The following is a 12,594-nucleotide window of genomic DNA, read 5'->3' on the forward strand; positions in this document are numbered from 1 at the left end:
AGTTTATTAGTTTGGAAAAAAAATGGATTTGTTTGCTGTAAACACATACAGGGACCATTACAATGTTTGTACATAGTTTATTGTTTTAATGACACTCAGAGTTAATTAACATTATACTTGTTATTGTAGCTGGATAGAACTGTACTGCTACCAAAATATTGTGGTGCCTTGCAATGCAAGTTTAATTAATTCCATGACCACGCTCCAATGGACATGCCATTAATACGTACCAGATCCCCCCCAAAAAACTACATTTGTTTTATTGTAATGTCCATTTTAACAAGAAAAAATAGCCCTTTGCAATACTGTACTTTATAAAAACATGCAGTAATGACATAATTACACAGAATTGAAATAGACATTCATTGTCCCACTGCATTAACGGCCATTGTGCTGCCATTCTAGCGTGCCAACCTAGCCCACTTGGGGACAGTACATAGCCGTAAAGCAATTCAGAATTGTATTTGTTTTGTGTGCCAGGGTTTCTCCCATCCTCCTCAAAGTCGCTTAGTGCCAGTAAAAACGATACAGAGTCCCCCAGGGCATGACAAACGTCCCATTCAACTACTTGTAAGTCAAATTTTCATCAAGAGTTGTGAACATTTTTTATTAAGGTTGAATTCTTGCCCAGTGCTGCTTTAAATACAGAATGTGTAATTATTTTTTTTAAATTTTTAGTTTGACAGTAAACTTGAGAGTGGCAATCAACAGCTTGAAGCCTTTTTTTCAGTATTGCCCAAGAGCTGATTATTATAAAGTGAGTTGAGTTCATTGCTATCAGTGCATATATCTCAAGTCTGCACTCGCAGACTTTGAACAACTCTGGTATCGTGAAAACTCCCAAGTTGAGGCACTTGTATGTCAAGGCATCACAGTATTAGAAAACACCTCTTAGTACTAGTACAATTCCACACCAATGCAAACTATGTATTAATATTTTGCTGTCAGTGTCACTCAAAACTGAAAATTATGTAAAGGCAGAATTTTTGTATTTGTATTAGCTTGCTCGGGTCTGCCTATTAATGTGGCCTGTACTTATACACTTTTTCAATCAACCCCCCACCTACACACACACACGCACACACACATCTAGTGTTTCTTAAGCCATGAACTGAGATGAATGGATATTAAATCATATTTAATCAAACATGATTTCGACAAAATGCTACATAATAGTTACCGGTACCTTCAAACTTTACATATATTACAATACGACTTTCACAAAGCAACAAGTCAAAACATCAGCCATGTAAGTTCAATAAACGGAAACGAAAAGTAACAGTGATATAACACCGAACTTGACAGTCATTCTTTTCAATGTGCACCTTCCAGACCAGTTTTTACAGTGCTCGCGATGCAACTTAGGCAGTGAAAGTGAAAATAAAAAAGATACTATTTAAATAATTCCATGATGTGTTAACAAAGCCATAGCTGATCAACAGCACAATGAAGTAAACGCACATCTTTCAGCAGTAATAAATTAAAGGTAGAACATTTTTTCTGGCAACAAAGCTACACATAGTATCACGAAGCAACATTTAGTCCTTATTGTACACCACGGATACGTGTGCATAGAAGTGGGAAGATAAGGCCATCAGGGACAAAGGTGTGAACAAGTTAAATACAGCAAAGTTAGGTCAGGTGGTAGACAAGCAGTCATATGGTGTATATTAAAAGTGGAAGGTGCTTCATGATGCATACATTATTATTTTCATTTATAATCATTTCTTGCTGGGAGCTTACATCACAAACCCATATACTGTGTTGTTGTGTCGCGTGTTTAAAGCAGCAGTCGAGAAAACAGAAAGGTAGAGGCATTAGAAGAACATTAGGTATACATAGACTGTGACGGGGACGCCTATGAAAAATGCAGTTAGTGTGTACATGTACAGAAGTGCCCTTATGTTCTGCTTTGGGGTGGCCAGAGTAACACATGGCTTAGCTTGGCGCCACTTAGAAGTGTGTTCACTGTTGTGGAGTTGACATGGTTTGTGTTTCAGGCCTCCTTCAGCAAAGGCATATCTGCACAAAACACAAGCAGAGCATTGTTGTATTGTCAGGCGAGGTGATTCACCCTAAAAATAAAGTTTTTAGACCCCCCCTATTAATTCGCCCCCCCCTTCACTTAAAGGAAAATGACAAGAAAAATTGTTTTTACCTTCGGGGATTGACTGCATTTCTCCCTATACAAAACATGTTTTTGCAGGACAGCAATGTGCCATGGCACACTGGTTGGGAATTGCTGAGATTTTTGACCACCATACAAAAAAAGGAACTACACATGTGGCCAGTGCTGGTTCTGAGAGGGCCACCACAACATGGTTCATGGTGGCCCTGTCTGAAGGCTGAATGTAGAATCCTTTGCCAGTTGCTTTTTTGAAAGAAAAAAAAAAGTGGCTGGAGGATTTGGGAGTGTCTCTAAATATAGTTGGCATAGTTGATGGGGGAATGGGGGACTTTACGAATACATCCCATCTGCCTTGATCCTGGTCTCAGGTGTTGATCAGAATTGTTATTTAAGATATCGGTGGTCCTCAGAGAATTTTCAGATTTCAATTGAAGAAAATAATTCAAGCCGTTATTACATCATATGAACTGAAAATAAGGAGTGTTCACGAAAAAGAGGCCTCACCATCAGAACAGTCCACCTCCGAGTCGAGCAGAGGGAGGCCGTGCTGGTCATCGGGCGGCAAAGCTGCGGCGCCGGCGTGCTCCAGAGTCCAGCTCGAGGACAAGGGCGATGAGGACGACGAAGGTGGCGATGGGTCCACTACAGCCAACTGCGAATGCAGCTGATTGAGGGAAGAGGGCCGAGAGGGGCCGGCCTCCGGCGACGTGACTTGCGGGTGTCCCTCGGACAACACGATCTGCACGCGAGACTCGTTGCTGGGGGCCGAGCCCAAAGCTGCGTTATTTCTGACTGCCTCCTCGTATGAGGGCAGAGTCACCTGGACGCCTTCCACCATGATGGACACGGGATGGCCTGACACACCCTCCTCCCGTCTGGGTGGAGAGGGACAGAAGACACAATCTGCGACTTACAATCAGTGGTGAGAAATTCCTGTTGCAGGAAACCCACGCAATGTTGGGGAGAACGTACAAACTCCACACAAGAACGCTGGAGCCCAGACACCAACCCGCAACCGCAAACCATATGTAGCCATCTGTTCTTCTTTTTTTTTTTTTTAATAAACGTCTGGTTTAAAATGACTGCACATGATCGCAGCAGGTTATCTATAGGAACCCTATTCCGTTGTTACAGACTGGCAAATCACTGGTCTTTATATTATAATAAAGTAATGCCAGCATCTTTTTATACTTAAAATCTACATTTTGAATATAAAGGCTTCCAAAGTTATTTTTAGCTAAAACTGTTGTACTGTATACGAATATGATAAGAAGATATATTGTATTTGTTATTTATATTTTTGTAATGGAATATATGTTGGTTGCTTTGGCCTGGATTTTGCCTCACCGATGGAAGGATTTCAGTTTCGGCTGCAGAAGCACAAAGAGCACCACCAGGAGCAGGATGAGCGCCACTGAGCTTGCTGTGGAAGACACTATTGACCAAGTCGGTATCCCCAACGGTAAAGATGCATCGTGTTCTGAGGGAAAACAATTAGTGAAATTCAATAATTGGTTCCTTTTTATTTGGACACTCTGATTTCCAACTCGTATCTTAATATACAGTGTTCCCTTGTTGATTTGGGGGTTCCCATACCACATACCAGATCACCACCGTGATGGATGAAATCTACAAAGTAGCGACCGAATATTTGATTATTTATAGATGTATGTTTTAGAGCTTCATGAAATATTTAAGACATATTTAAGTGTTTTGGGATAATAGTTTGAGGTATATTTATGTAGGCAGTTATAAACATTTTTTGGAGTGGTACCTTGCTTCATTACACAGCTGATCTGCATGAAGCCGTCCCACGTGCCGTACTGACAGGTGAGGTATTTATATTCTCCCTTCATGATGTAGCCTTCATCACAGAAATATTCGATCACAGTGCCATGAGAGAGTCTTCCACACGGGTAGGGGTGGCAGGTGTAGCCTCCGTTCTCCGGCTGATAGGGAGGCCGGCACACTGTCAATGACACTGAAGAAAGGGTATACAGTACCATTTATTGATTAAAATACCAGTAAATCTTCCTATACAAGACACAAACTTGCTTGACTCAAAATTCAGTATTCTAGGACATGAACTAATTCCACTAGCTTCCATTATAAGATATTTAATGATGATGATACAATTCAATCTGATCGCCTAAAATAGAAGAGTTGTTAAATAGAAGATGAACCATTCTTTTTTTCACAGTGTCACATTAACGCTCACTGTGCTGATTTGCGATAGCACTGTCCAATGAAAAGCATATCTAAATTGTATGATTTAAAAAAAACAAAAAAACATACTGTATATATTTTTGTTGTTTTTCACATATTAGGAGATGCAAATACAATCCTGTGCTAATTTGTATATTTGCTCACTTACAAAATGTTTTGGATCACTTTTTCTGACGACTTCATCGGATCGAGATGCCAATATACGGAGCAATGTTCTTTAAAATGTTGGTTGAAAACCTTTCCTCAGCAAGAACACTGATGATGAGTCGTAGATGAGCCTTCCAGCATGACAATGACCCTAACACTGCCAGAACAACAATAGGGTGACTCAACAAGATGAATCATACGAAGGTAATGGAGTGACCTATTCTCCAGACCTCAACCCAATAGAAAGCTTATAGAGGGAATTTAAGCCCTGCGTTTCCAAGCAGCTGCTAAGAAACTTGCAGCAGCCAAAATCCCTCCTGAGCTGTGTGCAAACCCACTGTTCAACTACAATAAACCGCTCATCTCTGAGCCCTGCCAAACAAGGATTTCTCTGCCAGGAACTGTGGTAATTTATATTTGGCTTGGGGATCAAATACTTATTTCACTCGGTAATATACACATTTTAAAACTGCAAATAAAATAATTACATTGTGAGTGGAGGCTGTTAATTTCTCTGTAAGTGGACAAACTTCGGGGGGGTTTAAATATTGGTGCTGCAGCACAGTGCCCACGGGAAGGCGCCCATGTGGTGTCGGTCAGATTAGAGTAAATGTGCTGCTCCGTGAAGGGTCTCATACATCGTTCAGTGACAGTCACAGGTTAAGACACCAATTGTCCAAGAATAATAAAAAGAAAGATACTCAAGGCCTACTAATCGAGAAGCGGTTTTAAGAATGTCCAATTGTAGGAAGATTACATTAGTGAATGGAGGTACCTTGCTTGACACATTTGACCGGCGTGGGGCTATCCCACTGTCCATCCTGACAGGTCAGGTAGTAGTCCCCCTTGAGAACAAGGCCCGAGTGACAAAAGTACTCGATGACAGTACCGTGGGAAAACAGTCGACAGGGGGATGGGTGGCAGGTGTAACCCCCGTTCTCCGGTTCAGACGGAGGGAGACAAGCTGGTGGAACACAGAGGAAAACCAAAACATTTACAGCAGAAGCTCAAATCTTGAACCCGTTAAAACTTGTCAAATAAGGAGCTTGACCAAAATTTGGGGAAAATGTTCATTACATTTGTGATTGTGTTCCACTTTAGAGGTCATCATAATTGTCTTGGGTAATTTAACAACATTCCCAAAACAGCTTTTTATACATGAAAGCTGTGGATGGAGAGTCTTACCGTCACTCTGTGTGCAGTTGGGAGGTTCTGAGGACCAGCGTCCTGGCGAGATGCAGGTGAGAATGTTTGGGCCATCTGGCAGGTAACCAGGGTCACATCTGTACTGCAGCACGGTGCCCACAGGGAACAAGCCCCTGTTGGTTTCCGTGTGGTTTACCCAGCTGTTTTCAACCATGTACGGCCTCACGCATCCTGGGAGGAAGACCGCAACAAATTCTGGGAAACTGTTGTTATTTGATTAGAAATATTTCCAGCCTGGGACACTGCTGTTTTCCCTTATATCACTACAACAAATATTTTCAGCCTGGTTTACGGTAATTTACACGGGGAGACCAAGAAAAATATTATGATCAATTGAATTCTTTTGACTATTCTTCTGGAGAACTGGAATTTTTCCCATGCAAAGATAAACAGATGCAGACTACCGATATAAATTGAATGTGTCCCGTGTAGGATAAAATGATCTTAGCAAAAGTAACAATCCTGTATGAGGAAAAGTGTAATTTATGTTATTATGTTAATTTATATTTATTGTTATTGTTATGGGCGGCACGGTGGTCGACTGGTTAGCACGTCCGCCTCACAGTTCAGAGGTCGTGGGTTCGATCCCGGCTCCGGCCTCCCTGTGTGGAGTTTGCATGTTCTCCCCGTGCCTGCGTGGATTTTCTCCAGGTACTCCGGTTTCCTCCCACATTCCAAAAACATGCATGGTAAATTGATTGGACACTCTAAATTGCCCCTAGGTGTGAGTGTGAGTGTGAATGTGGATGTTTGTTTGTCTCTGTGTGCCCTGCGATTGGCTGGCAACCAATTCAGGGTGTCCCCCGCCTACTGCCCGAAGACAGCTGGGATAGGCTCCATCACTCCCCGCGACCCTTGGGAGGATAAGCGGAATGGATAATGGATGGAATGGAAGTTATTGTTAGTGTCAATAACAGTTTCTTACAGATTTTCTATTGGCTCTTTTTTTATTTGATGGGTGTGTACCTTATGTGGTGTGTACCTTGTAAGTTTATTTTGTTTTAACGCTAACAATAATAATGATTGCACCCAGAGGTGCTTATTTTCCTAAAGTTTGCTGGTCCGTTATTCGTCATCAGTCAGCAGCCTGGGTACCCGTCCACCGTCCGTCATGTTATTTTAACTGCGCTTCTGTCAGAAAACACCAAAGGTCCGCCAGTCCCTCGATCGTCAACCCGGAAAAAAAAAGGTCCAACAGATAAAAATCCATCCATCATCTGAACCAATTTGATTAAAATGGTAAATGGGGTGCACTATATACATCATAATGAGTCGGCTTGCTGCTCAATCAGCTCTATACTCACATAGATTTGACATTTCACATTGGCAAGTAAGTGCAGCCTATCTATTGAACTGTAAGTGGGATCCTGTTGCCGCTTTCACTCTTAAAAGTTTTACTTTAAAGTTTTGCTTTCCTAACCCGGAATCCCGTGTCACATTGTTGCCAAAGGTACAATCCTGGTGGATTAAAATGATAGTCCTTGTGAAAACTGAAATAAAGTACCTGAATGTTTTTTTCTTTGAATTGGTCTTTTTCTTCTTCTTCTGTCTTTTAGCGGTTGGCAAACAACTCTTGGTGCATTACTGCCACCTTCTGAAATGGAGCGTGAGGAGGCTGCAAAATACCGTTTCACAACCTCTTAACCCTACTCTTTACAAAAATTTAAAAAAAAATGTAAAACTTAACTCACAAGAACTTCCGTGTAAAACTGCCTCTATTCAAAGCTATTACAGGTATATTAATTCTTAGCCAGAGTAACTCATGATTTTCTCTTTGGTGCATATCGTCACCTGCTGTTTATATACAGTCAATGCAGTCTGGGTCGCGTTTCCGTCTCTCGTCAGCAAAACAGGCATCGGTCAATGATAGACTGTGAGGTCCGTTCAGACTTCACCAGGTTAGTGATTAGAAAGAAAGATGAAAATCCACTTCTGTCTGTGCTTAGTCCGTCTTAAAAAGGTTTTTAAAAAAGGGCTGGACTAAGCAAGGCCGGAGGTGGATTTTAGTCCGGCCCACTAATCGGCCCTCTTGCGTGTGACGTGCTCGCGAGGCGGCCAAAAGTTCGCAGAGTAGGTTGAGATGAAATGGGCAAACCACAAAAATTGCCTCAGAACGCATCAAATGCGCCACTACCAGCTGTACGACTTACTTGCATTGGGCACGTTCGGTCTCTAAAAAGGTTAAAAAAAAAAAACACGTTTGGTCTGCACAAAGAGAAGGAATGGAAGAAGGAGAAGAAGAATGAGATGAAGAAGAAGAAGGAGGAGATGAAGGAGGATGAGGAGAAGGACACAAACAGAGAGAACAGAGGGGAAGCTCAGAAAAAAAATGAATCATTTTTCAACAAATAGAGATACAGCGCAAGTTTGACAAGCGGTGGTGATAATGACTGCCAAAAGTAAGATAATACATTTTTTATAATATACAAGTGAACTACAGGTTTTTTTGCCGTTACTCATGACGCCGTTTTAGAAAAAAAAAACACTCTAGCGGGTAAAAATGGGATTCCCCCCACTTTTCCGCATCCATTTTTCGATGTTACAGTATTTTATACTGTAATACCCTTGTTGCCTCGTTTTAGATGTGATGATTTTTATGCAGTATTTCTATTGTTTATCACAGGCGCTTTTTTTTTTTTCTGGAACGGGGTTGGGGCCGATAATTTTTATAAATAAGGCCGTAGGGTCCATGCCGGAAGGGTACCCAGGTCGCGGCCGGAGGGCTGGGGTCTGACCGGCAAAAAAGGTTCAAGTGCCCAGCTCTGGAAATAGCCAATGTCAAATACCTTGCTCTTTGATGCAGCTGATCTGAACCGGGCTGTCCCACTCCCCATATTGACAAGTAATGTATTTATAGTCTCCCTTCAGGATGTAGCCTTCATCGCAGGAGAATTCAACCACAGTGCCGTGAGAAAGTTTGCGACATGGAGAGGGGTGGCAGGTGTAGCCCCCATTTTTTGGCAAGTGTACAGGCTGGCATACTGTTGAAATAGGGGAAAATGAGAAACTTTTGTTAATTCCAGTTTTAATTGTGAACATTAGCACTACGCTAGTTAATGAGTGCCCAGGTTGCCTGCTTTATGTTGTGACAAAAATAAGTGACTTTACCATCACTGTGTATGCACTGTGGTGGTTCCGAGGACCAGTGTCCCAGTGCAGTGCAGGTGAGGATGCTGGGTCCATCTAACAGGTAACCAGGGTCACAATGGTACTCCAGCACTGTCCCCACGGGGAAATAATCCATATTGGTTTTTGGCACGTTAGCCGAGCCATGCTCCACCATGACGGGTCTGACACAACCTAAAAATGTTTAAAAAAAAAAAGGCAAACTTTAGAAATTACAGACTAACAGAGTAGCAGTCAGAGTTGCTAATGTACCTTAGAGCGCTGCATACAAAAATAAATGTTTTTCCAGCAAGATAACACTCATTATTTCAGTTTTTCCCTTGCAGACTCTACATTCTGCCTTTGTATTGTCAATAAAGTTTCAATCTGTCCAGACATAATTCCTTTTACAGATATCCCTCAATCTCTTCACTATTCCATATTAGCATCGTCTCTCCTGTGTGCTTTGGCTGTCACCATTTGGCCCCTATAAGTGACAAGTTAAAAATTAGTAATTGACAATTATGTACAAGCTCTTTCAAGTGATGAGAACGCCTCCCAATTCACGTCACTACTTTTTTGGTCAGCTTTGATTCTCAGTTTTGCATTCAATGTGTATTAAAGATGAAATCAACACAAACATTTTCTTTTCAAGAATATGTTCTATGCAAGCCCACTACTTGAAACAGGGCATTCGGATTAATATTGCGTTTGTGGAATAAGTGTTAAACCACTCGTTTTTAGCCATCTATGGGGATGACTATTTTGTCTTCTGTCGACTGAAAATGACATCACAACTAGTCACAACGACCAATCACGACTCAGATTCAGAAAACAGGTCAGCCGTGATTGGTCGTTGTGAGCAGTTGTGATGTCACTTTCAGTCGACAGAAGACACAACGGCTAGCCAGAGATGGCTAAAAACAAGTGTATTTGCTGCTTAATTTATATTCCACAAATGCAAAATTAATCAGAATTCCATGTTTCAACTAGTGGGCCTGCTGGGAACATATTATTGATAAAAATATGTTTGGGTTGACTTCCGCTTTAATGAGGCACAAAATACCAATTTTGACCCACAAACTACGATGCTTGACCATTATTTGAAAATGCTTGCTTTTCGTTTCAGGGCTTCAAAAATACACTGCGAAATGAGTGTGCGGATGACATTGTCAGTGCATGTAGAATCCCCTTACCTGAACCTTGCCCTGTGGTTACCACCAACAGGGACAGCAACAAGGACCATTCAAAACAAGCGTGAGTCCAACGGGCGTGTGATGTTGCCTCTGTCTTTTCATTGCTCATCTTCCCCTGCATTCAAGTCACCCTGAAACAATACGACTGACAGATCAGGTAGTCTGCAGAGGTTGGCCAGATGCCAGTGAAAAGACGCTATAATGATGACAGGAACTGACAGGTCTGAGACAGCAAGAGCGCAGTGTAAGATAGCGTTTTTCTATAAACATACGCCTCATTAATAACAGTGACTCATTCCAATGCATCCGTAAACTATGCGCACAAAGCAATCTCTCGCATATGTAGTATAACACAATTACAGTTCTTGTTAATTGTTCAATGTCAACACACATCTTAATCCTGCACTAACCCTATCATATCTCCCAAGAACCGATTTGTGACACTACATAAAATTAGATTTAAATTACTTGTCTTAAGTCCACAGTGGTGATATCGACGTCAACTGTACTACTATAAATACGTCAGAATGACAAAAGCGGGTCGAGGACAAGCTACCTAGCTTAAAGAAAACTACGTAATGCAGACGATAAAATTGCTAACTGTAGCTGATACACACCTCCCACTCAACACAGCCTAAGATACTCCACCTTCGCTTTCCTCACAACGGAGACATTTCATAACAATATTCCGGACCGTTGTGAGCGTGTATAATTTTAAACATTATATATAAACGAGGCGAGCAACCTGAGGCTAGCCTTTCACTTGCTACACTAACTAGCTGAAGGCTCCAGCCCTGCACCGCCTCCATAGTAACGAAGACATATTTCTATACTTACAACATCCGGGAGGTTTGGCGTCCATAGTTACCACACGCTTGACGTAACACTCGAACGCAACAGCTTCAAACAGCTGCCTTTACTTCGCCGCGAGATCTCTTTAAAAAGACACACAATATAGGAAAGGCATTCACGAATAAATGACTTTCACTTCAAGGGGCAATGATGGTATGTTTTTTTGTATCTTATTTTTGACAAAATGCGTAAAGAGACGCGTCGTTTTTACGTCACAGACGTGAAGTAGAATAGAACGTCTTTGTGGTCGTTAATGAGACAATTATCGTGGTTATATCCGATGTAGCAGACGAAATGAATTGCAAATTTAGTGTGAAACCTTTTTTCGACCTCTAGGTTAATTGTGCTCACTATATCTGGGTTAGGCACCATTAGCATTAGCATTAGTACACATTAATAATTGCAATACATACAATATTGAAAAGAAAAAAAAACACCTACTTCTTGCTGAACACTCCAATAGGCCATCATGGAAATGAGCATACAATGTGGTTCAGAAAGCATCTCCAGGCCTGCATCAAGAGAATATTCTGAGACCCCACAAAGAGGTGAGTGGCATGTGCAGTTTAATGCACAACAAGAAAGTTTGTATTTGTGTCCTTATATATGAAAATGTGTATTTTTAATGGGTGAAAGACAGTATACCCATCCATTCAATCATCCATTTCTACACGAATGAAGCGGATTGGATAATGGGTGCATGCATTCCCAACCACTAATCTGCTGTGAGGGAATGAAAGGATAAGAAGGAATAGAATAGATGGATGGCCCTATTTATACAGGAGATGTATAGTGCATGTGGAAAGTATTCAGTGAATCACCTTTTCCACATTTTATCATCCCAAAATGGAATGTCATTTATTTTCCTCAAAATGCTACACACACGCGAACACCCACACACGAACACAAAAAACACTAACACACGCACCCTGCACGCGCATACACGCGAGCACACAAACCACCCTATGATGAAAGCAATAAATTCCTTTTTGAAAAATTTTCAAGTGTATAAAAATGAAGAAAAAAAAAAAGCTATGGCGTCACATGTACATACGTATTCAGTCTTTGCTCAATACTTTGTTCATGTACCTTTGGCAGTATAATTACATTGTCTCAAATATTTTTGAATATGATGCCGCAAGGCACAAACAGAGTAAGTGAGTTATTCAGTGAAAATTAGAGGATAAACTTCCCCCCAAAATATCAGCAAATAGACAAATTTGTAAATGCTAAACTGCAAATATGCAGGGGGTTCACTATGGCTACAGTATATGATTATAATACTGCATATATGCATATCCCTTTTAGATCAATATGATATTAATGCAACTGATGAAGAGAAGCAAGATCCAAAGTTGCAGAGGGCAATTGAGGAGATGAGGAGGCTTGATGAACTACTGTCTGTATGCATGATCAGAGAAAAAGAAGCCAAGCGTCAAAGGAAACAATGCCAAGCTGAACTCTGGCAAGAACTGATGGTAAAAGAAAAAAAAAAACATTTGCATGTTGCTCGGTTTCATGATGCCCGTCAATTTAGAAAAACACCACTAGTGTACTCACTGCCAAAGTTTTTTTTTATTTTTTATTTTTATCAGATGAACTTTTTTCGTTTACACTTGTGAAAAAGCACTATAGGTTAAACCAGGCAAATGTTACATAGAAAATGGCAACACGTTTTTTGAAGTGGAGTTCTTGAAGGCTGAAATGACAGCACATGACATCCTCTGTTGTGTC

At 41.1% G+C, this 12,594-nt stretch overlaps 2 protein-coding genes across 4 annotated transcripts in view; one reads left to right on the forward strand and one right to left on the reverse strand.

Annotated features, from left to right (window-relative positions):
- Window positions 1-1,121: 1,121 nt before the first annotated feature.
- LOC147137661 (sushi domain-containing protein 4-like) lies at window positions 1,122-10,820 on the reverse strand. The gene is made up of 10 exons (XM_086048626.1): window positions 10,626-10,820; window positions 10,009-10,139; window positions 8,816-9,007; window positions 8,494-8,688; window positions 5,687-5,878; window positions 5,277-5,465; window positions 3,903-4,109; window positions 3,476-3,608; window positions 2,633-3,003; window positions 1,122-2,022 (listed from the first exon to the last, which is right to left on the reverse strand). Exons 2-10 carry the CDS (start codon window positions 10,127-10,129, stop codon window positions 1,997-1,999), a joined length of 1,626 nt encoding a protein of 541 aa, XP_085904752.1. The 5' UTR covers window positions 10,130-10,139; window positions 10,626-10,820; the 3' UTR covers window positions 1,122-1,996.
- The window catches only part of fsip1 (fibrous sheath interacting protein 1), a 44,613-nt gene continuing 42,787 nt past the window's right edge, over window positions 10,769-12,594 (forward strand). For 2 of the 3 annotated variants that reach the window (XR_015089223.1, XM_086048627.1), the window contains exons 1-3: window positions 10,769-11,013; window positions 11,324-11,408; window positions 12,169-12,338. Coding sequence is in view for 2 of the 3 variants with exons in the window: in XM_086048627.1 (XP_085904753.1) it covers window positions 11,008-11,013; window positions 11,324-11,408; window positions 12,169-12,338 (261 nt within the window). In the remaining variant the exon portion in view is untranslated. The remainder of the gene's footprint in view (window positions 11,014-11,323; window positions 11,409-12,168; window positions 12,339-12,594) is intronic. The other variant, XM_086048628.1, reaches the window with a different exon arrangement.

Source organism: Filicampus tigris, chromosome 13 (genome assembly GCF_054856515.1).
Source record: "Filicampus tigris isolate MCC_2025a chromosome 13, RoL_Ftig_1.0, whole genome shotgun sequence".
Lineage (NCBI taxonomy): Eukaryota > Metazoa > Chordata > Actinopteri > Syngnathiformes > Syngnathidae > Filicampus > Filicampus tigris.

Excerpts from the sequence above, each read along its gene's own strand:
- LOC147137661 (XM_086048626.1), bottom strand. The coding sequence starts at position 10,129 with ATGCAGGGGAAGATGAGCAATGAAAAGACAGAGGCAACATCACACGCC. Across the intron at positions 5,879-8,493 it reads CAGCTGCATCAAAGAGCAAG|GATGCGTGAGGCCGTACATG; the intron begins GTATTTGACATT and ends TCTTCCTCCCAG. Across the intron at positions 2,023-2,632 it reads GGAGGTGGACTGTTCTGATG|ATATGCCTTTGCTGAAGGAG; the intron begins GTGAGGCCTCTT and ends TGTTTTGTGCAG.